The 22566-nt window shown below is 38.8% G+C and overlaps 1 protein-coding gene across 2 annotated transcripts in view; it reads left to right on the forward strand.

Annotated features, from left to right (window-relative positions):
* Positions 1-12227: 12227 nt before the first annotated feature.
* LOC132189733 (tryptophan--tRNA ligase, chloroplastic/mitochondrial) overlaps positions 12228-22566 on the forward strand; it is a 49790-nt gene continuing 39451 nt past the window's right edge. Inside the window, exons 1-3 of one of the 2 annotated variants that reach the window (XM_059604512.1) lie at positions 12228-12430; positions 12510-12662; positions 13547-13634. In XM_059604512.1, coding sequence (XP_059460495.1) covers positions 12360-12430; positions 12510-12662; positions 13547-13634 — 312 coding nt within the window. In that variant the 5' untranslated portion in view covers positions 12228-12359. The remainder of the gene's footprint in view (positions 12431-12509; positions 12663-13546; positions 13635-22566) is intronic. The other variant, XM_059604511.1, reaches the window with a different exon arrangement.

Consider the following 22566-nt stretch of genomic DNA (forward strand, 5'->3'; position numbering starts at 1 on the left):
AAAATATGACTATTTTAGCACTTATCAGCTTCCTACAAATTTTTCTCTTTAACTTGAATTCAATTCAGGCGGGTAAGGGCTTGGCTTGACCCATAAGTCAGTACTATGGCGAAGCTGCTGTTGCTTACTCAACACAATCGTACGAGGTCACAATTCACCCAAAACGATCATCTGGGGTGAACAAAAATTAAGGATCGGATGCGAGTGAAATTCCCACCAATGGCTGAAATGTCTAGTCGACTCCCTCCCCTTTTGTGGGTGTCCGGACCCTTACGAGTGAGCATAAAAGGGAGGAGGAAAGAGGCCCTGGCAAACCGTCATAATTAGTGAACAAGTGTAAGCTTTACTACCTGACAGTATGAAGTACTGACCACACCGAGGGGCAAGCCCTGAAGCGAAGGACGTGAATGAACAAAATCAATTTGTTCCAATTTCTGGCCTTGCGCTTACCATCTAATGGACCATGGACTAAACGACCACTGCCTAGAAGGACTATGTCCAAATGGACAGCCTCCCACAAGGTACATCTCGCACCTATAGGTCATCATTTGGTAAAATTGTCCGGCCATTTTTTGTTTTCAAAACACCCTTGGAGGTAATCTGAACATCTAGTGTTTCTCCTTCTCTAGCTTATTCTATAAGCTCTTTCAGCTCATCATCATTTTCTTGTGCCAATTTGATTCTTTCTCTAGTTAACGGTTGCACCACCAAAGCTGCAAGAGTTGGTGATTCACCAATCAATACTTTATCAATTCGTATAATGGCAAATTGCTGCGCCAATTCATCAATGTCATCAGTCTCAACATCCCAAGATTTTCGACTTAATGCGTCAGCTACTACATGAGCTTTAACCGGATGGTAGAACACATGGCTATCATAATCCTTTATCAACTCTAACTACCTTCTCTATCTCATATTTGGATCATTCTGTGTGAAGATTTACTTGAGACTCTAATGATCAGTGCAAATCTCACACCACTTGCCATAAAGATAATGCCTCCAAATCTTCAAGGCATAAACTACTGCTGCTAACTCCAAGTCATGAGTAGGATAATTCTTCTCATGGTCTTTCAACTGTCTTGATGCATAGGCTATTATTTTGCCTTGTTGCATGAGTACGCAACCTAGTCCTTTCTGAGATGCATCTGTGTAAAGCATATAGCCAATAGATTCAGTAGGTAGAGTAAGCACATGTGCTGACTTTAATCTCTGTTTCAGTTCTTGGAAACTTGTTTCACATTCATCTCTCTACACACAAGGGCATTCTTTCTTGTAAGAGCAGTAAGAGGCCTTGACAAAGTAGAGAATCCTTTAATGAATCTTCGATAGTAACCAGCTAATCCCAAGAAGCTATGAATCTCCCGAGCATTCGTTTGCTGATGAGTACCCAATTGCTTCCCTACGATCTCTCTGACGTGGAATAGTAGCCATCATCATGGCCACGAATTGTGTAGCCTATGCCCAAAACTATGTCCCTTCAGGTGCATCTAATGGAGGTGGAGGAGGTGGTGGAGAAGGTGGAGGTGGCTCATTGCCATCTCCATGATTCACCAAGTCCTCGACATGTCGTTCGCATATAGGTGACATTAATCTGTACTACAACATTAACCAACCAACATTAGTGGTCATAATGCAAGTAAGCAAAGAGATTTCACACGTAGACAAACGTATGTTGCAAGTAAGTAAGATCAAACATCCCACACATTAAGCAAACATGTATGCATCCCATATTTAGCCCTTCCTAAAGACTCCGTGTCTTATTTTTTATTAAAAGTATTTAAGTCTATATAGCTCTGGTGTTACACCCTAAACTTTAGACAAGACAACTAATTCTCACAATGCTTAGTATAGGATTGTGATTCATAGCATGACACTACTCCATCAATGGTCCTTAAAGTAAACTGCTCTAACACCACCGCTGTAATGATCCCCTTTATAATCACAAGGTTAAGTTGCCACAATAACTTGTACATACTTATTATCATCTCATAATATGAGCACATCACATCAGAGATTATAATTATGCAGTGGAGATAACTATACATTATATTACATAACACATAAAGCTGACGTAAACGTCTATGTATCTTTAAACCTTTACATTACACTAATTACATACTCATAAGCAAACTATACAAAAGGTGTCTCATAGGACATGGTGCTATATACATACACAAAAACCCAATTCAAAAGAAGGGGCTATCAAAAAAAAAAAAAAAAACCTTACTCTAAAGCATCCGACATCCTATGAACTCAATCATAGTAGCCTAGATATAGGGCCACCAGATCCTCATCGACACTACCACCACTTGCAAAATCAACATTGTCTATGCAATCGTAGAGTTAACCAAGTTCACATAGGCAGATTAATGAGTCCACGGTCTCAATAAGTATAGAAATTACTAGGTTTTCACAATAAGCTGATTTTTCCCTTTTTACATCAATTTACAATGACAGTTACCCAACATTACATTTAAAAACATTTCGTAGCTAATGAAGTAAACATTGTAAGTATGAAAGCATTTGATGTGGTCTTTTGTATACCAAAATATATCAATAATAAAATACTACTCGCAATAGTACGAATCCCTGTAGGATAAGGCTATATTGAGGGTGTCGAACCTTAAAGATTGCTAGGAATTGTTATCAAGTTTATGAAATTAAAAGTAACTTAATTTAAGAGATGACTGAGTTGTTTTGTAATTAAAGTGCATGAAAATAAAAGAGAATTTAAATATGAGAATACTATGCATGATATAGGGTGTAGACAAATTCTCATTTCTTAGTCATGGCCTATCAAATCCTATTGATCATGTATTAATTAGAACCGTTGTATAACAATCATTCATATAATCACAGAAAATATGAAGGATTGTGTTCAATCAATATAAAGAGCTTTCTAAGACAAGAGAAAAAGTTCATAATGATTGAATATAAACATTAAAATCAATTCTCACAGTTATATAACCATCATGCATATAGAAAAACCCAAATTAAAATATAATTAGACCATTATTACTTAGAAAGAGTTATATCAACACCCTATTATTGAATTAGTTGCTCATGCTAGTGTTGGGATGGCATCGTGCCCATCTTCTCTTCAACTCTTCAAGCATCCAAGAAGATATTTTCTGTCTTAAACTAAGCACACCCCTCTTCAAGGCTTAAATGTCTATTTATAGGGAGTAAAACAAACCATAAAGATCTTAGGAATCCCGGAAAAATCTTAATTCAGTCTCCCAGTCGGATTGTGAGACCTAAAAAAGCTTTCCTTATCAATTTTAGCACATTTCGGACATTTCAGCACGAGTGCGCTCGAGCACGTGAGCAAATTTGTGCTCTATCCCATTTCTTAAACATCATTATCTCAAAAAATCATGTTTTAAGCCCGAATTCAATGGAATTTCTTGTATTCTCCTTAAGAACCCGAAAATATGAAAACAACACAAATTCAAAAAGATAACAACGCTAAGGAATTAACATATGTGAGTTAATGGATTTGAATGTGCAGCATTCGACGCTTATCAGTAGCAAACACTAGATACAAAAGCCCTAAGCCAATTTTAGGAATTTAGTCTTATACCCACAATTGACCTAACTTAGAGAAAAATTAGGGATTACAAAATTACGTCAATTTAATCGGTAAAATGGAAGCTCTAATGTTGATAATCATTACCTGATGCTCAAAGATGATGGGAGAGTTGATTTAGAACACACCGAAGCAAAACCTTGAGTATACATGAAAGAGAGAGATGATGACAATGAGAAAACCCATTTAGTAATTGCCATGTACAACCCCCCTGATGGGTTGTTTTTGAGCTTAAAATCCTGACCCAACAATCCCAAGTTCATATGAAATAGTAAGAGAGAAACTAAGAGAGTGAGGAAGAGAGAGAGAGCTTACTATTTAGCTAACTATTAGAAAAGCCTTGACTATTAGAAGCTCAAATTCATGGGTAGCCTTCATGCTTCACATGGGAGAGGGAAAAATGAGAGATGAGAGGAACAAATGAGAGAGATTTTTGGTTCAAGCATGCTAGGACCGAATGGGTGTTTTGTGGGAGGGAGGAAGTGAAAGAAAAACATGTGAGTGGAGAAAAGTATAGGTGTAGTGCGTGAGGCAAGAGGGGAAATAAGAGAAATGTGAGAATCCCGAAAATGCCCCTCTAGCATTAATAAATTTGAGAGAGAATGGGCAAAAAACTTGATATTCATGCTTGGACTCAAAATGGGTAGTTTAGCTCTATATTATTTGAGCTTTACACTATGACCCATTATTTGGGTAGAAATAGGCATCTTATATTATTTTACCACATTAATCGATCGTTATCTATTTAATCATAATAAATCTAGTAATAAATTTATTGGACATTACATAGAGCATCTTCACAACAATAGTTATTTTAGCTACTCAAAAAGTTTATTTATTTATTTTTTTTATATGGTGATGTGTCTTCTATCTGGAAGAAAATGAGAGAGAGTTGACCTGAAGGTGAGCTGTTCACATTAATTATTTATTCAATCATTTTCTCATTAATTTTGATATAATTAGTAACTACATTAGAGTATAAGCCAGAGAATAATGTTGGTTTGTGAAAATGACAAAAAATTATTGATCATATTTAAAACAAACAGCTAGTGAAGGAAAATGAAAGGAAACACCCTTTAAAGTGATGCCCAAAAAAATATATATTATTTTCGGAGTTTGGCATGGAGACAATCTTTATTTCTATAATACTCTTGCCTACATATTTATAGATCAGGACACTAAATTTAGGTTTAGAGGAATAAAACTAGGGGTAAAACCACATCTTCACATCAATAGTTATTTTAACTACTCAAAAAGTTCTTTTTTTTTTTTAATTCATTTTTTAATACAAATTTTAACGGATTATCTATTTCACTCTTTACTTTCATTAAATATTATTTTTCAACTCTTTATCTTTATTCTATTTATTTGACTTCTTTCTCTCATTCTTGCATAGGGTTGTAAACAAACTAGTCTATCCGACAACTTACTTAATACCTGCTTAGTTAAGCCTGACCCAAACTTGAGCTAAACCCATTCGTTCCTATAGAAACCCGCTCGATTAGCAAGTGATACATACTCGGCTCCTTTGACTAAACTCGACAGGGGCTCATCGGCTCGTGTAATGCTCGACCTGACTCGCTCACCCGACTAATTTAGAGCTCGCAAGGTTAGGTTTGTATGAAGATTGCCCGATATGCTCTGTCCGACAACTGACTTAATGCCTGCTCAATTAAGCCTAACCCAAACTCGAGCTTGACATTATACAAACCTAGTCATTTCTGTAGAAACCTACCCGATTAGCAAGTGATACATACCCGGCTTGTTTGACTGAACTTGACAAGGGGTCATGAGCTCAAGCTCGTATAATGCTCGACTCGACTCGCTCGCTCGACTAATTTAGAGATCGCGAGTTTAAGTTCATATGAAGACTGCCCGACACGCTCTGTCTGACAACTTACTTAATACTTGCTCAGTTAAGCTTGACCCGAACTCGAGCTCGACACTATACAAACCCAGGCATTCCTATAGAAACCCTCCCAATTAGCAAGTGATACATACCCGGCTTGTTTGACTGAACTCGACAAGGGCTCATGAGCTCGGCTCGTATAATGCTCAACCCGACTAATTTAGAGCTTGCGAGTTTAGGTTCGTATGAAGATTGTCGGACAAGCTCGTTCGATTTGTTTATAGCTCGCGAGCTCTAAACCCAACTTGATTGCTCGATTTGTTAGATTGATCATGTGTGTGTGTATGTGTGTGTATGTGCGCGCGCGTGCGTTTGTGTGCTTTACCCCTCTGTATTGGCAATTGAGTTGAGTCATTAGCCTCCAGTAAATATGTTCAGCAAGATTGCAATCATTCAGTAGGGTTGCAGTCATTCAGCAACAACCCCTCAAGAAAGATGTGTGTTTGTTATGAGTAGCTTAGTAAGGCTATTTTGTTGACTTATCGAAACAAACATGTGGTGCCTCTTGAACTGGGCCCTCTTCTACCTTTGCTTTAAATGTGGGCTATCACTTCTTGAACCCAAGTAAATGACCCTCAATGCTTTTTATGTCAAATCAAAACATTTTTTTTTAAAAAAAAAAAAACTAAAACAAAAAATACTTTCCAAAACAAATTCACAAACATTGTTGTTACTTTTTTATTTTGACCACCTTATTGCAACTTCATTTGAGTTTTCACAACTTTAGCAACATCCATTGATAATTGAAACGGATTTGGATGGGACAAGAGATATTGTAAGGGGCTAAAAAAAGGGGCTAGCAATTTTACGCTCCGTTTACTTCGATGTAAAATGATTTCGAGAAAATATTTTCCGCAATTTACGGTGTTTACTACGACGTAAAATAGTGGTCAAACCGAAAATGATTTCGGTTTGACAAAAAATCCTTTACATTTTTGGGGAAAATAGTTTACAGTTTTTAATTTCGTAAACCATTTTCCCAGCTCACCCCAAAAAAAACCCGACACTCTTGATTAGAAAAAAAAAAACAAAAAACCCCCCCGACTCCTTCACGCATAGCTTCTCCTTCACCTTCACCTTCACGCACTGCGGCAGCTACTGATTCTCCTTCACCTGCACAGCTCATCTCTCTCTTGGCCGAGCGTAACTCGTCAACCCCGACGCAGGTACTCTCATCTTTCTCTTTCTTTGTTGAACTATATGTATGGAGCGATTCAAATCTACGAATTTCTATTGGTAATTTTTGTTTGATTTTGGTTTCTTTCTTTGTTGTACAACTGGAAATCATGGAGCGATTTTGATTTTGGTTTCTTTCCCTATTAATGTATCAGATTTGCGATTTAGGTTTTGGGTCTAGGGTGTGGATTTTGGAAAATGAGAACTTTTGCGATCTTTGTTGTTATGGGCTGTTTTGGTTGTTGATTTTTGGAAGTTTTGACTTTGAGATGAACCTCAACCGAATGGGTTTTTGTTTCCTTTTGATTTTCTGGTTGTGTGATGGCAGATTGGGGGGGATTTTCGGTGGCTCTTGGCTCTTTGCTTGGTGTTTTGCTATGTGAGGTCTTGGTTGGATTTTCGTTTTACTGTCATAAGCATTCATGTAGTCTTGGATTTTCGTTTTACTGTCATCAGAATTCTGGCATGGCTTTGTTGTATTTTTCAAACTGTGGTTGAATGTCCTGTTGATTTGCTACTGCTTTGGCTGCTGTTGTGAGGTTGGGTGGAGGTTGTGCTCTTTCTCTAGCATCAGCTACTGAAGCTAGTGGGAGAGGAATAGTTTTTTGTTCTTAGCAGGTTTTGTGTTGTGTTGTGTTGTAGAGTTGAGCTATTTAGGTTAGTTTTTGTTTGTTTGTAGATGTTTTGATTTTCATAGGAGGGTTTCTGTCCAATTCTCAAAAGATTGAGAATCTGGGATTTTTTTTTTTTTGGATGTTGTTAGGTTGGTTGTTGGGTGCTGCAAGTGTTTTGAGGACTTGTCTATATTCTTTGTGTTTTGAGGACTTCCTGATTTTTGCTTTGCTTGCTTGACTTCATTGCATGTAATAACTAAAACCCATTACTAGTTAAGCTTCTTTCTGCAAAGTAAATGCCTCTATTTCTTGCAAAGTATTTAGCTGAAAATTCATGCCCTGCTTTTTTCTTAAAATATGACCAAGTTATCTGGTTGCCCAAAATGGTTGTAAGTTGGGGATAGAGGGAAATTGAGAGTATGGGAGTTGGAATCTGCTTCATTTTTTTGAAAGGGCATTATTACTTATTAATCATTCAAATGAGATTAATAAGTAATATTGCAAAGACATTAATCAATTAATTCAAATGAGTTATTGCTTATTACTTATTAATCATTCAAATGAGATTTAATGGTTAGATAGATTACCATTTTACTTGTTTGTGCTTTTGACGTAATGGGGCATTTTATCTTCAGAAACTGATTGAGGGTTCTTTTGGGTTTAGGGTTTGATATTGTGATTGTTCAAAAATATCCTAATATCAAGTAGTTGGGCTTATTTTCCTGTCTGTTAACTAAAGAAAATTTTCTGTTTCTACTAAAGTCGGGTATCATTTACATATCAGTAGTTCTTTGATGCCAAAATTATGAACTCAAGTTCATGCCTTAGATTTATGTTCAGTTCTCTGTATTTTTTTTTTCTTTCGTGGATGACCTTGTATCCTCTGCTTCTTAGGGCTGTTTTTACCTTTTGCCTCATAAGAATTTTCATGAAAGTTATTGAATTGACCATGCCTTGGTTAAATCATGGGTTTTAATGGTCGAGCAGTATATTCTCCTCTTCTTTTTCACCAAACATTTTTTTGTAGCTTTCTTTGCTTGCACATACTGTGAAATATACAGCTCTGTGCCTCTCTTAAGGTATTTTTGTCACAGTAGCTTATGGTAGATAGTGTTGACACATGTATTACAATTTGCTCTAGAATTTCAAGTTGGACTTCTGCCACACTATAATTCCTGTGTTTATTGGCATTCGTTTATTACTTGGCTATTTTTAATCTAGATTTGTAGAATTCATGTTAGGGGGACGAAGTCCAATGAAAGTTATTCTTCCGTTTGATGTGGTAGAACCGGCAATAGATTTATTAAATTTTTTGGAATTTATTAATCATTTGTCACAGAGAAACAATGCATATATGATTTATTGCTTATTACTTATTTTTATGTTCTTTGTAGATGGATGAAACAATTCTTTCGACAGTTACGACCACAGTTGCATCTGTTCTTGCTGTTGGGCTTGTAATCTTAAAAGATATTAGATCTAGGAGAGTATTACGTAGGGAACCTCATGTTAATCGAGAGTATGAAAGAGGGATTTATATGGATAGTATTCTTTATGGAAGCAGACAAGATTGTATTGACCAAATAAGAATGAGTCCTATATTTTTATTTTAATTATATAAAATTCTTGCTGATAACAACCTTGTACATGAGACCATTCACATGTCTATTAAGGAACAAGTGTTGATATTTTTACACATTATTGGGCATAATGTGAGGTTTCGAGTGGTAATTAGAATTTGCGTAACATTAAAAAATTAAAAAATTGATTTTCAGTACAGTTGAATAGCTAACATTAAAATTAATAGATTTTTATATTAATAGTTTTTTAAACATATTTTTAAAAATTAAAAAAATTAAAATTGTTTTTGAAAATATATATATATTTTTTAAATTTGATTTTTCGTGCGCGTGGTAAACACCGTAAAATGTTTTTGGTGGAAAACATTTTCAGGAAAAATGACTTCCCTGAAAATATTTTTCGACGGAAACCATTTTACATCGAAGTAAACGGAGCCTAAGTGGGCCCTTCCTTGGGTAGGGCTTTCCTGTTGTACGCCCACAAATTTGGCATTGACCAGTCTGTAGGGTTACTAAAAATCACCCCAATATAGCTAGCTGGTAGCTAACTGGGGAACCGCCCCTCTAAACATCATCATAGTTAATGCATATGAATGTGAGATTAATCTGAGAAATTTAATAGCCATAAAGGAAGTATATTATCCTCGAAACATAGACACAGAGCAACTAATATAAATAATAACATGATCAAACATGGTAACAACATGGGAATCTTTGTCTTAAACAATTCTGTGGTGGCAATCTCGCCACTCTCCTCTTCTTAGAAAAAGGTTTCCTATAAGATATAATAACCGCATAAGTCTAAAACTTACTAAGTAAACCTCATAGTTGAGTATGACATGAGCCAGTTATTATTGAGTAGAAATAAACGTGCAGTTTGACAAATATTTGAAAGATGTGTTGTTTCTGTTAATGATAAGTGCCGAATGTTACACATTCAACCCCTTAACTCGTAAATGTTAATTTCTTAGCATTGTTGTCTATTTGATTTTATTTTGTTTTGGTGTTTTCAAGTTCTTAAGGATAATACAAGAAATACCATTGATTATAGGCTTAAAACGCACTTTGAGAAGCTACTGGCAAAATTGGGATATAGCCCACATCAAAAGAGGCTTGAGTGCACACGGGCAGCTGAGATGACCTAGAGTCTGGAACTGTTAAGGAAAGCCTATTTAGGTCTCCTAATCCGACTAGGAGACTAACTTACAATTTTTCTAGAATTTTCAAGGCTTCTAGGGTTTGTTTTACACCCTATAAACAATAATAATAACAATAACAACAATTATGAAATCAATTGTCATCGTGGTTGGCCTGATAGTTGTTCAAATAAGCCCTATAATATGCCAAATCTGGATTTGGTGGATTGACTTGTTCACCCGTCCTTCGAAGAGTGTAGCGGTGGATGCTTATAGGCTATGGGTCCCTAGGGTTCTACACAACGGTCCTAACAATCTTTAAAAGATGTAGACCCCTCAAGAGTCTATCTGATAAGATTTTCGATTGTGCCAAGTTTGGAACATTGATCTCAGCCTCCTTGTACTACATTGAATACAACAAACATGGTCGAATAAACCTTTGGTTCATGCTTTTATGTTCTTTTTTTGAAGATTCTCCTATTTCCTAGTACTTTTTCTGATTCTTTTGCTAAACATTATTATTCATAAAACTTGTAGTGTTCTCCCCCTTTGAATCATCTTTCCAACGGTTTTTGAATGTTCCAAATCCAGGTTGAAATGGGCCAAAACAATCAAAATTACCAAGCTTGTCTTGAATTGGCCGGTTCAAATGAACCAGGTGGTGCGAATGAACCAAACCGGGGATGATTGAACCGGCGCTTGGTGTTGGCAGCTCGGCGCACCACGTGGCTCAGTTTCTTAGCTGGGCAATGTGGCATGGGTCAAATGCTGGGTCGGGTCACAAATTCAATCAGTTCACGAGTTGGGCTTCGGGTTTGGGTAGTCCAATGGATTGGGTTGCAAGGCTTCAACCATTGAATGGGCTTGGGATCCTAGGGCTAACTTCAGGGTTGTGTACTTCCACTTCGGGCCAGGGTGGAATGGTGTTGTCCCATTTTGGGCTTAGGGTAACCGCATCTCAACTTGATTGCGGGCCTAGGGTAGACCTGCCCCAAAAGTGAAATGGCATTGTCCCATTTTGCTGGGACGACGCTGTTTCCAAATGAGGCATTGGAATACACCTTTATTGTAGTGGATGAAACGGTGTTGTCCAACTTAGATGGGATGGTGTCGTTTCATATAGGGTTGAGGGGGACGTTGTTTTTGGTCCTTTGGGATCTTCTTCTTCCTACTGTGGATCTTCTTCCTCCTCCAGTGTAGAATTCAAACCAAAGTCCTCAAATGAAGAAACCCTTGAATTTTCTTCTTCCTCCCACATTTCAGAAGTGAGATTCTTGTTTGGAGATGAAATTTCAGTCTTGTCAATAAGAACCTTTTATGGAAAAAAAATATTTTTTAAATCCTTTAATGGCAGACTGATAAACTATTTCCCATCTATTTCTTCCAACAAGTATCTTCTTCTTAATGCTTAAGTGTTGCCTGTATATTTCAAGCCACTCACAATAATTACAATAGATTTTTCTTTCGTCTTTTCAAAAGTTTGATGTAGATTGTAGAAGGCCACTATTGAAGCCAAACCAATTACTTGCCTATTGATGGTTTGCTGAATATCAGACAAAGAATTTGAGAGTTTTAAATTTTCTCTTGATCTTCCATAACCTAGTTTTGATACCACATAACATTTTTGATAGTTGATTGTACACAATTTTTTTCCTCTTTAGGGTGGAAATCAAATGGAGGATTAAGAAAAAATATGAGAAGCAATCATAAGAAAAATTAGTCAGAATAGTGTTCTTATTGGACTCTATTTATAGAGTCTCAATTCATTGAAATTATTACCTTTCATGGGGATAATTAGGTATAGGATGACCACACTTATTACAGACTGATCACCTCTACATCATTAGATCAACCCCCGCCTATTTTGAGGTGGCTGAACCACCCTCGAAATCATTGTTGGGGACGACCCGGCCACCCCATAATTTTTTTTTTTTAATTATAATTTTATGATTTTATTTTATATCCATTCAAACATAATCTTAACTTTTTTTTTTTTTTTTTTTTTTTTCATTTCGATATTTACAATTTTGAGTTGAATTAATTAATTTTTTTATAAAAAAATATCACGTCAAGCCATTCTAAATGCTCTTTAGACCAGAGTCCGGACTATGACAAAAGTTATTCTCACAAAAAATTGGTTGTCTCGCCATGTACGTTGCCAGTCGTATCACCTCCGGGCTCCAACATGATGTTTTGCATGGGCTTCGAGACCAAAATTGATGACACCCACGCCGATCCAGTCCTCTAAGCCCTTCTGTCCTGGGCCCAACTTTCTTGCGTTTCACACAACCAGTCGGATAAAACCTCTGGACGCAAAACCGCGAAAGGTCGAGAAAGGCAAGGACGAAGAAGAAGATGAGTCGCTCAGTTCTTTCCCACTTCCTCACTCTCTCACACTCCCCATGTTCACGCTTTACTCCGTCACTGTACTCTCTCTTTCTCTCTGCCCAATGTAGTAGTATATCTCTGCTTTTATCGTTAACGATTGCGTTTTATGTGGAGCAGGTGCTGTGGATTTCCGGTGAAGTACATGGAAGGAACTGGTTTGGTTCGTCGTTCTCGGCGTCCCATTGGACTCCGTGGCACCGGTTTCCCGTCCATTTGCAGTGTTTCCGCCTCTGAACCAGTTGTGCAAGAGAGTTCTCCAAGCTCTGCCAAGTAATTCCGTCTTCTATTTGATTATTATTGCTGTTATACCGCTGATTATCTAGTTTGATTTATTGGTCATGAGGGAGCATCTGGGTTACTTGGCTGAAACCAAATTATAAATTATGTGTGTTATAAAGTTAGTGATTTATTAGTATGGAAACAAATGAGACCTATAATTAAAAAAGAAATGGAAACCGATTGTGTAAAAGTAGTAATAATCCAATAAATGCAAGACAATTGAAGAGTGCGAGGCTGCTTTGCTTGAAATACAAAAATTGTAGACAAATCAAGGAGCTCGGTCTTTTGGGATTCGATTGAATTGTTTTCCTGGGAACTCAATACTTGGTATTGACAATGAAGAATAAGATTACATTATTTTGTAAGTGTGTTACCAGGGTTTGGCCAATATACATTCAGTTAAAGGATGCTTTTCATTTCAGAAATTCATGAAATCTAAGTTCAATCACTATGAATTTAACTTAATATTCATTAGCTTCGAATCGAGGGAAAATGGTTTAACATAAGTAGCACTTGGAGAATTTACTGTACCACCCAAATTTAATTTCAAGATATTACTTATTACTTTTTTAAACTCATTTTATATGTGTGTGTGCACCAGTGTATTTTTTGTTAGAGAAATGCTAGAGCATATACTCCCATACTTCTTCATTTTTTTTTTTGTTTTTTTTTTTAAGATCAACTAGATTTGGAGGACCCACCTAAGTGAAGGTGGATTTAATGGTTGATTTTTTATTTATTTATTTATTTTTTTTAATTATGGAGAAGGATGGGAGACGGATAGGAATGGATGCTCTAGCATTTCTCTTTTAGTTATATTTAAACTCACATGTATTTGGATGTGTGTTCAATTAAGTTGAAGCATTGTTTCACAGGAAGAGGGTAGTTTCTGGAGTTCAACCAACTGGATCTATTCACCTGGGAAATTATCTTGGCGCCATAAAGAATTGGATTCCGCTTCAGGTTGTTTTGATTTTTCTCTGATATGCTCTTTACCAAAATCTGAACACATTGTTAGTTGCGTATTAGATAATACCATAGCATCATCTCCTAATGTTCCCATTTCTTAGAGAACTCCCAAAATCAGTTTATATTTTTTGTGACCACATGCATGTTGCTGTTGTTGCTTCCACAGCTGCTTTTCTCCCTCACTATTAAGAGCAACACTCTTTGAGCAGGAAAAGCATCCCTTACCTTTAAGTTTCCTGTCTAACTACATTCCATAAATAGGGGCTTATTATGATTTGTCTCTCTTGTTGGCGCAAGGCGACATTTTCTCCTTCTGTGTTTGTTCCTTGGGGTTGGCGGGGTTGTTTACTTTGGTTTTGATTGTTGACGATGCTCTTGGTGAGTTGGTTCTATGTAGAGGCCAACGCTTGAGGTTTTGGTGGCTGAAGGGAGATCAGTTCTTTGCTTGGTTGAAAGCAGACAAGGGTTTTCCCGAGTTGTGTTATTGGGTAAGATGGGTGTTGCCTGGTTGAAAACCACGGTGGAGGCGCTGATTCGTATGGCAAAGGTGAGAGTTTCTCAAATCGCATCGGGATGGGAACAAGGCCTTCATTGTTTAGAGAGGTTCTATCAGGTTAGACTAGTATCAAGAGGTGGCCGAGTATGTAGTGGATGGTTTTAGAGGTCTTATCCCAGAGGGGTGAGAAGGGTTGGGATGGAGAAGTTTTACCTTTGAATTGAGAAAGGTGGTGGCTTTTTTTGATTCCTCTCTCGATACGGGGAGCAGCATTTTGTTTCTGCACCATTGGTGGCTCTTAGTCAGTTGGTGTGAGAGGCTTTTCCTCGGTTTCAATGGGTAAGAACGTAGTGTTAAGAGGTGGCAGAAGAACGTATATGGATGTGTTGGGTTGGATGGGGCAGTTGCAAGGGTGCCCTTGAGCACCAGTAGTGAAGGTAGAGCTAGTGCCTCGTTCCTCTATACCTTAGGGTCATATAAGGAATGAGCTCCATGCAAGGATTTGGGTCAAAAGAATGCTGCTTGAGGTACGTTTGCAGACTTGTCCATTCCCTTATTTTGCACTGCACCTTGAGACGAGGTTGTGCGAAGGGGTGACATGGTGGATATCTGTGGGAACCTTCTAAATTGGAGAAGCCAGTTGGAGAAATTAAAAGGGGAGGTGGACTAGAGTTAGTGATAGTTGTTTAGGGGCTGAATTCTACTGGGCTGGAGGGTTCTAAGGCTCATCTCGTGTTAATATCTCCTAGTCTAAGTCATAGCCCATTTTCGAAGGAGAAAGCTCATATTGTGGTCAATAAGCATAAAGATCAGCCTCTCCAGCATTTGAAGCACACGATTCATCTCGAGCTTAGTTTTAAGTGGGCTCTGAACAAACGGATTGGAAAGGCCACTACTTTAGGTAAGGACCCGGAAATTGCAGTGGGTTTTGGGAGCCCAGTGGTTGGTAGGTGCTCCGCCTAGCTTTGCGGCCCTTCAGTGGACTTGCCGGCAGTTTTTGTTTCCAAGATAGACAATGAGCTAGTTTTGTAGACTCCTTCGGGTTCTAAAGTGCCGGCTGGTAACCTTCCGTCCACGGTGGAACCTTTGGTGATCTGATTGAAGAACATTGTCTTCCCCTCCCTCCCCAGATTTCGTTGGTGATGTGGCTGAGTTGGTTCGTTTTCTTCGTGGGCCATTCATTGCGATTTCTGGTGGCAATGATTGTAGGCCTAGAGGTATGCCTCGCCTGGTAAGGCTAGTAGGCATTAACGAAGGCTCTATGGTCGATCCTGTTTGCTTGAGTAATGTGGATATGAGTGCCAAGTTAGTTCCTCTACCTTCAGAGGTGAAGATTTCCCCTGGCTGAAATGTGGACAAGTTTGTCCCCTTTCCTTCTAAGGTGTTTTCCTCTAAGTTTAGAACTTTGTTGACTAACCAGAGTTAGTTTTTGTTGCCGGTGGGGGGGAGGGGGGGGGTAAGCTGGAGTCGTTTCTCTCCTCTTTTCCTTCTTCCAAAGAGGTGTTGCAGGGGGTAGTGCGAGTGTAGAGAAGGATTAAGGTATTGACTTTGCTGAGTTGGTTGGGGTTGTTGTGGGTAGGAGTGATGCTCTTGTAACCTAGCCTTGTCTAGATGTGGATTTTTTCTTTGAGGAGGAGCCACCTCTTTGAGATTCTGTCCAGCAGTTACTAATAAGAAAAAAGAAGGGACATTGTCTTCAACCTGGGTTGTGCAAATAGTGAAGGAAATTCGTCATTTTGTGGGGCTTTCGTGTGGGGGTTTTGAAGAGGAGCTTCTACTCTTGTTTGCGGTCATTGAAGCAAGCCACTCTAAGCAAGTTTCGGCCTCTTGCTCGAATTTGGGAAAAAAAGATAATAGCGAATTAAGAAAGTTATCTTGTTCTATAAACTATGATGCGATAAGTGGTAGTGCTAGCCATGGTAGAATCAAGGGGAGGGTTGCAAGTGTTTTTTATGAAGCCCAAGTTGGTATCTTGGAATGTGAGAGGGTTGAATGAGGGTGACAAGCGCTTGAGAGTCAGAAATGTTCTTAGGAAGTGGAAGACGGATATTATTTGTCTGTAGGAATGTAAATTGGACCACATTTCCAGTAGTGTTGTGCGAAGCTTGTGGGGATGTCAACATGTGGATTTGTGCTACTCAGCTTTTAGAGGTGCCTTTGGTGGAATCTTGCTTATGTGGGATAAGTGGGTTGTGGAGAAGATCGAAGAGTGCGAGGGAGTTTACTGTTACTTGCTCCTTTAGAAATGTCGAAGATGGTTTCTCTTGGGCTTGTGTGGAGGGTTATGGGCCTAATTCCAACTGCGATGGAAGGTACTTATGGGAGGAGTTGGCTAGCTTGCTTAATTGGTGGAATCTGTTGTGGTGCATTGGTGGAGACTTCGACGTCACCCGTTTTCCTATTGAAAGACCAGGTGAAACTCGTTTAGTCTCACTATGATGGAGTTTTCTAATTTTATTTTTCAGTAGGGACTCATGGATCTTCCCCTTGTAGGGAGGACTTTTACGTGGTCTAATAATCAGGTTTCCCTTTCTTGGTCAAGAATTGATAGGTTTCTTGTCTCTTGGGAATGGGAAGTTAATTTTTTTGATTTATTTTAGAAAAGCTTGCATATGTTGTGCTTAGACCCCTTCCTCATTCTCCTTGATTGTGGTGGTATTCATGGGGGCAAAAGATCTATTAAGTTTGGGAACATGTGGATAAAGCCTGAAGGCTTTGTGGACAGGGTGAGCTAGTGGTGGTCTTCTTATCACTTTCAAGGCTCTTCTAGTTTCATTTTGGCTCCTAAACTTAAGACCTTGAAAGTTGATTTAAAAATTTGGAATGAGTAGGTGTTTGACAATGTGGAGTCCCATAAAAAAAAATATTTTAGAGGAGTTTCATGTTCTTGAGGGATTGGAGGAAGAGAGAGCTTTAGTTGCTTAAGAGAACTTGAGGAAAATCATGGTTATCAATGAATTGCAAAAAGTTACTTTATTGGAGCAGATTAGTTGGAGCCTAAAGCCAAGGGGTCTATGGCTAGAAAAGGGTGATAAATGCACAAAGTTTTTCTATTGGTTGGCAAACTTGAATAGGAGAAACAATTGCACTGAATCATTGTTAGTAAATGGCTTAGTTTCTTTTAATCCATTTGCTATCAAAGAACATATTGTACAATTCTATAATAGTTTTTTTTTTTTAAGAATAGTTCAGCTGGCGGCCCATGCTAGATAACCTGGTTTTGACTCCATAGATGCGGAGGAGGCCTCTTGGTTAGTGAGATCGTTTGAGGAGAGTGAGGTCCTTGAGGTGGTGAAAGGTATGGACACTGATAAGGGGTCAAGTCCCAATGGTTTTTCTATGGCATTTTTACAAGCTTACTAGGATGCGATCAAGGCAGGCATTATGGAGGTGTTCCATGATTTTCATGCTAGCAGTAAGTTTGAAAAATGCCTTAATGCCACCTTCATTGCTCTCATTTCGAAGAAATCCAGAGCTATTGATCTTAAGGACTTCCGACCTATTAGTCTTGTGAGTGGAGTTTGTAAGATTATTACCAAAGTCCTTGCCAATGGTTTGAGAAGGGTGTTGTGGAGAAGATAATTTAGAAGCCCTAGAATGCTTTTGTTAATGGTAGGCAAATCCTTGACTATGTTCTCATAACAAATGAATGTATGGATTGTAGGATCAAATCTGGTGTGCCAGGGGTGCTTTGCAAATTGGATATTGAGAAGGCCTATGATAATGTCAAATGGGAGTTCTTACTTTATTTGTTGAGGAGGTGTGATTTTGGGGGAGAAATGGTGCTCTTGGATAGCACATAGTATTTCTTTGGTGTTTTTTATTTTATTTTTTTGTTTTTGTGAATGACAATACATTTGGCTTCTTCAATGGCTCTTGTGGTTTTATACAAGGAGATCCTTTGTCACTTTTTTTTGTTTGTTATTGTTATGGAGGCTTTAAGTAAAATGCTTTCTACAATAGTTAATGAGGGTTTTCTCTCAGGCTTTTATGTGGGGTCTAGGCACATTGATGTGGTTAACATATCACACTTGCTGTTTGCGGATGACACTTTAGTTTTTTGTGGGGCCCATATTGACTACCTTCCGTATCTTCATGCTTTATTTTTTTGTTTCAACGTTGTTTCTGGTTAGAAAGTTAATTTGGCCAAGTCAGAGTTGGTTCATGTGGATAATATTGATAATGTGGATGGGTTTGCTAGCATTCTGAATTGCGGGGTTTTATTCGTTTCCTTTGAAGTATCTTGATCTTCCATTGATGGGAGGCTTTAAGGCCAAGTCAATTTTGGAAGGGTGCTATTGAAAAGATAGGGCGTAGGTTGGGTAGGTGGAAAATGATGTATTTGTCAAAGTGTGACAGGTTTACCTTCATCAAGAGCACGCGTTCCAATTTGCCTATGTATTTCATGTCTCTTTTCCCTCTTCTTGTTGGTGTTGCAAATCGCCTAGAGAAAGCTTCATCGAGATTTCTTATAGGGTGGGATTGGTGAAGTGTTCAAATTTCACTTGGTAAGGTGATATAAGGTTTGTTATCGAATCTCTGAGGGAGGATTGGGGGTTCGGAAGTTGCTAGTGTTCAATCGTGCTCTTTTAAGAAAATAGCTATGCTATGGGCATGAGAGAGAGGCTTGGTGGAGAGTTGTGATGGATTCTAAATTTGACAGTTCCCTCTTGGGTCGTATGGGGTGTGGTTATAGAAGAATATCATGAGGGGTTGGGGGATATTTTCTAGTTATACCAGATTTGAGGTGAGAGATGGCTCCAAGATTAGATTTTGGCATGATCTGTGGTTTGGGGATAAGGCCCTTAAGGAAGCTTTTCTGGATTTATATAGTATTGCTTGCATGAAGGATGCTTCTGTAGCGGTTCTTTTGGAGTTTCCTAGTGGCTTCGATTAGTGGAACGTAAGCTTTGTTAGAGCGGCTCATGATTGGGAGGTGGATGTCTTTCTCTCGTTTTTCAATTTGTTGTATTCCTTTAGCACACATGGAGAGGTGAAGACAAGCTTTGGTGGGTCCCCTCCAAAAGAGGGTTGTTTGATGTTAGATCTGCCTACAATGTCCTGATCTCGTCAGCAGAAGTCACCAAGAACTTGCTTAAGGTTTTGAAGTTCTATCTTTGCAAGTTCAAGGCTAAGAAGGACTTGAAGTTGGATGTGGGTCTTCTTGTGGGTGAGGCAGTCAATATCTCGCCTGGTGTGTTGCCATTGGTAGGTGGCCAGTGCACAGTTCCAAGTGGGTCTTCTAGGTTGGGCTTTTTTTGGCTTTAGAGCATAAGGGCGTGCTGGTGGTCATGGCGGAGCTATTCTTGGCCTCGACGACCTCGGCTGGTGAAGTTTGGCTTGTTGGGTATACTTCGGTGAGTCTAGATGTTGCTGGTGTCGTCCATCCGCTGGATGTGGTTCAAAGGTCGCCATCTGTTAAGAAATCCCAGACTGGTCGAGTGCTGATGCAGGCTTTCTTTGGCGGGGTTTTCTCAAACTAAGGTCGTCTGCGGTTTGGGGTTGTTCTCCTCCAGCAGGTTCTCATTCCCCAAAATTGCTAGATGTTTTTGACTCTTCTTCCACGCTGGTTAGTGATCATGGCGATGGGGAGGATGGGGAGTTTCCTTACCCTTTGGGAAATTTCCCCTGTCATGCCTTTAGACTGGGCTTCCTTATGTGTTACGGACCTTTGTTTCGTGGTGGGGATCCACGAAGGGCAAGAGGATCAGACTGTGGCTCTCCTAAAAGCCATTGAAGAGGATCATTATATGGAGGCTTGCTCTAATTCTATGGGTAGAAGGGAGCTTTTGAACCTAGAATGCTATATAAACTATGATTCTGAAGTGGAAAATGCAAGGCTCACGTTTTTTTAGCTTGGAGCGCTTGGGGTTTTCGGGTTTTTAGGGCTTCTGGTGTTCTGTGGGATTTCTTGGTTGGGTTCTGGTTGGTGTTAGGTGCTTCTTGTTGTATACTACCTGTGTACCCAGAGGCCCCTTACGCTCTTTAACAAAAGTTTCCATTGCTTATCAAAAAAAAAATGAGGATAGTCCCTTCCCTTCGAACAATATTTGGCGTACTAAAGTTCCTTTGAGAGTGACTTTCTTTGCTTGGTCGGCAGCCCTAAGGTAGATCCTTACCATGGACAACCTTAGGAATCAGCATGTCCTTGTTGTCTATAGAGTTTTTGTGTAATGCTGCCTGTGTCAACCAGTGCAGCAGTGTTTGTATATATAGCCAAGAATGAATTACAAGTCATTGTTAATTTAAACTCTACAATACAATACCGGTTTAAACACTATAGGAGAATACTAGAGTCCTATAATAAGTCTTCTTCTTGTTGCTTATCATCCTTTGCTTTGTCTCTAGGAGTTTGAGTTTGAGTAGGTCTAATACACCCCCGCAATCTCGACGGTGGAGGTTTGACGTTGAGATTGGACTTTAGGATTGTGAACTTCTTGGAGACTAGAGGCTTTGTGAGAATGTCTGCCACTTGATCTTTTCCCGAAATGAATCTGACGTCTAGAATTTTGGAGGCCACTTTATCTCGTACAAAATGATAGTCAATGGCGATGTGCTTTGTTCAAGCATGGAACATTGGATTTGAAGTGAGATATGTCGCGCCAATATTGTCACAATGCCGAATTGGAGGATGAGATAAGGAGACTCCAAGTTCACCCAATAGAGACTGGATCAAATTGCGTGGTGATTGAGGTGACAAGAGAATCCTAATCAGCACCAAGTCCATTGAGGATGTAGGAGACAATATCGAAGTCCTCAAGAGGGTGACCAATGGCTGCTAGCATGTGAGCAAAGCCTTGGGCCTTTTGAAAATAATCGGTGATTGGCTGAGCACCTTTCTTCAAAGTGGCGAGTTGATGTCGGACTTGTATGAGCCGAGCTTGAGAGTGAGAAGAGAAGAGCTTCTCCAAAGTAAGCCATAACGAATGGGTGGTGGAAATCCCAACTACGAGGTAATAACCCGTCAGACAAAGTGGAAAGAAAAGCACTCATGAGGAGCTTATCTTGGTGATACCAAAGCCGATAATCGGGATTTGGAACCAGCATCCCAGAGGTAGAATCAGTAGTGAGTTTTGGTGGCTGGAATGCGTGCCATCAACGAAACCAATGAGATCATGACCTTCAAGAAAGGGAACAACAACAACAACAACCACCTTCCAAAGGGAATAGTTATCCCGTGTGAGTTTGAGGGTAATATGATGAGTGCCGTTGTGCAACGGATTTTGTGGTGCAACATACGTCATAGGTAGTGTGGTGGAAGAGGTGGTAGAGGAAGAAGGAGAAGTAATCATGAAAAAACAAATTGATGTTAGTCGTGTTGAGGCTCTGATACCATATAGAGTTTTTGTGTAATGCTGCCTGTGTCAACAAGTGCAACATTGTTTGTATATGTAGCCAAGAATGAATTACAAGTCATTACTAACTTAAACTCTACAATACAATACAAGTTTAAATACTAGAGTCCTATCATAAGTCTTCTTCTTGATGCTTATCATCCTTTGTGTTGTCTCTAGGAGTTTGAGTTTGAGTAGGTCTAATATTGTCAATTGGTGTTGTATGTGCAAGATGAACGGGGAGTTTGTGGATCTTTTGCATTGTGAGGTTGTTTGTGCCTTATGGAATGCTATCTTTAGTCGCTTTGGGTTGCCTTGGGTTATACTTAGATGAGTTGTAGACTTGTTTGCTTGTTGGAAGGGGGCTGTTGGTAGCACTCAGAGTGCAGTTTTGTGGAAGATGGTGCATTTTTACCTTCTATGGTGTTTTTGGAGGGAAAGAAATGATAGAAATTTCGGGGACCATGGGAGAACGATGATGGAACTTAAGTATTTTTTTCTTTATTATTCTTTATCTTTGGACAGCTGCGTTTGCCTTTCCTTATGTGCTTAGTTTTCGTGATTTTTTATTTTATTTTTTTATTTTTTATAATTTTTATTTTTCTTTCTAGCTAGGTGTTTCTCTTGTATACTTTCTATGTACCTAGGTTGCACTTTTCACTTTTAATAATATCTTGATTAGTTATCTTTTTTGACATAGATTAGCCTTTTTTTGTTTGGCTTGTCATCAATTTATAAACTATTGATGTGAAACATCTGGTGAAAATGTCTTGAAAATCACACCAGCGGTTAGAACCCAATGAGACAGTCTTAGGACCTTGAATAAGGTTGTTTAAATCACTGTAACTGTTTGGGCTCTAACAGAGTGAAATAAGTTTAACTGCTGTGAAGTTCTGGACGAATAATGTTCAGTATTAGTTCCCTTCTGATAATCAAATTACACCTTTTGCTAACTCCATTGGAAAGCATGTCAAATTTATTTGCACCTACTTACCACCGATTGCTGGTCTTAGTTTCTCGTTGGATTTCAAAAATTTGAGTTGCAGTGATGAGCTTGGAAGCATAAACCTTTTTCGTTTTCAAATTCTTTCTTTTT

Source organism: Corylus avellana, chromosome ca8 (assembly GCF_901000735.1).
Source record: "Corylus avellana chromosome ca8, CavTom2PMs-1.0".
In the NCBI taxonomy this organism is placed as follows: Eukaryota; Viridiplantae; Streptophyta; class Magnoliopsida; order Fagales; family Betulaceae; genus Corylus; species Corylus avellana.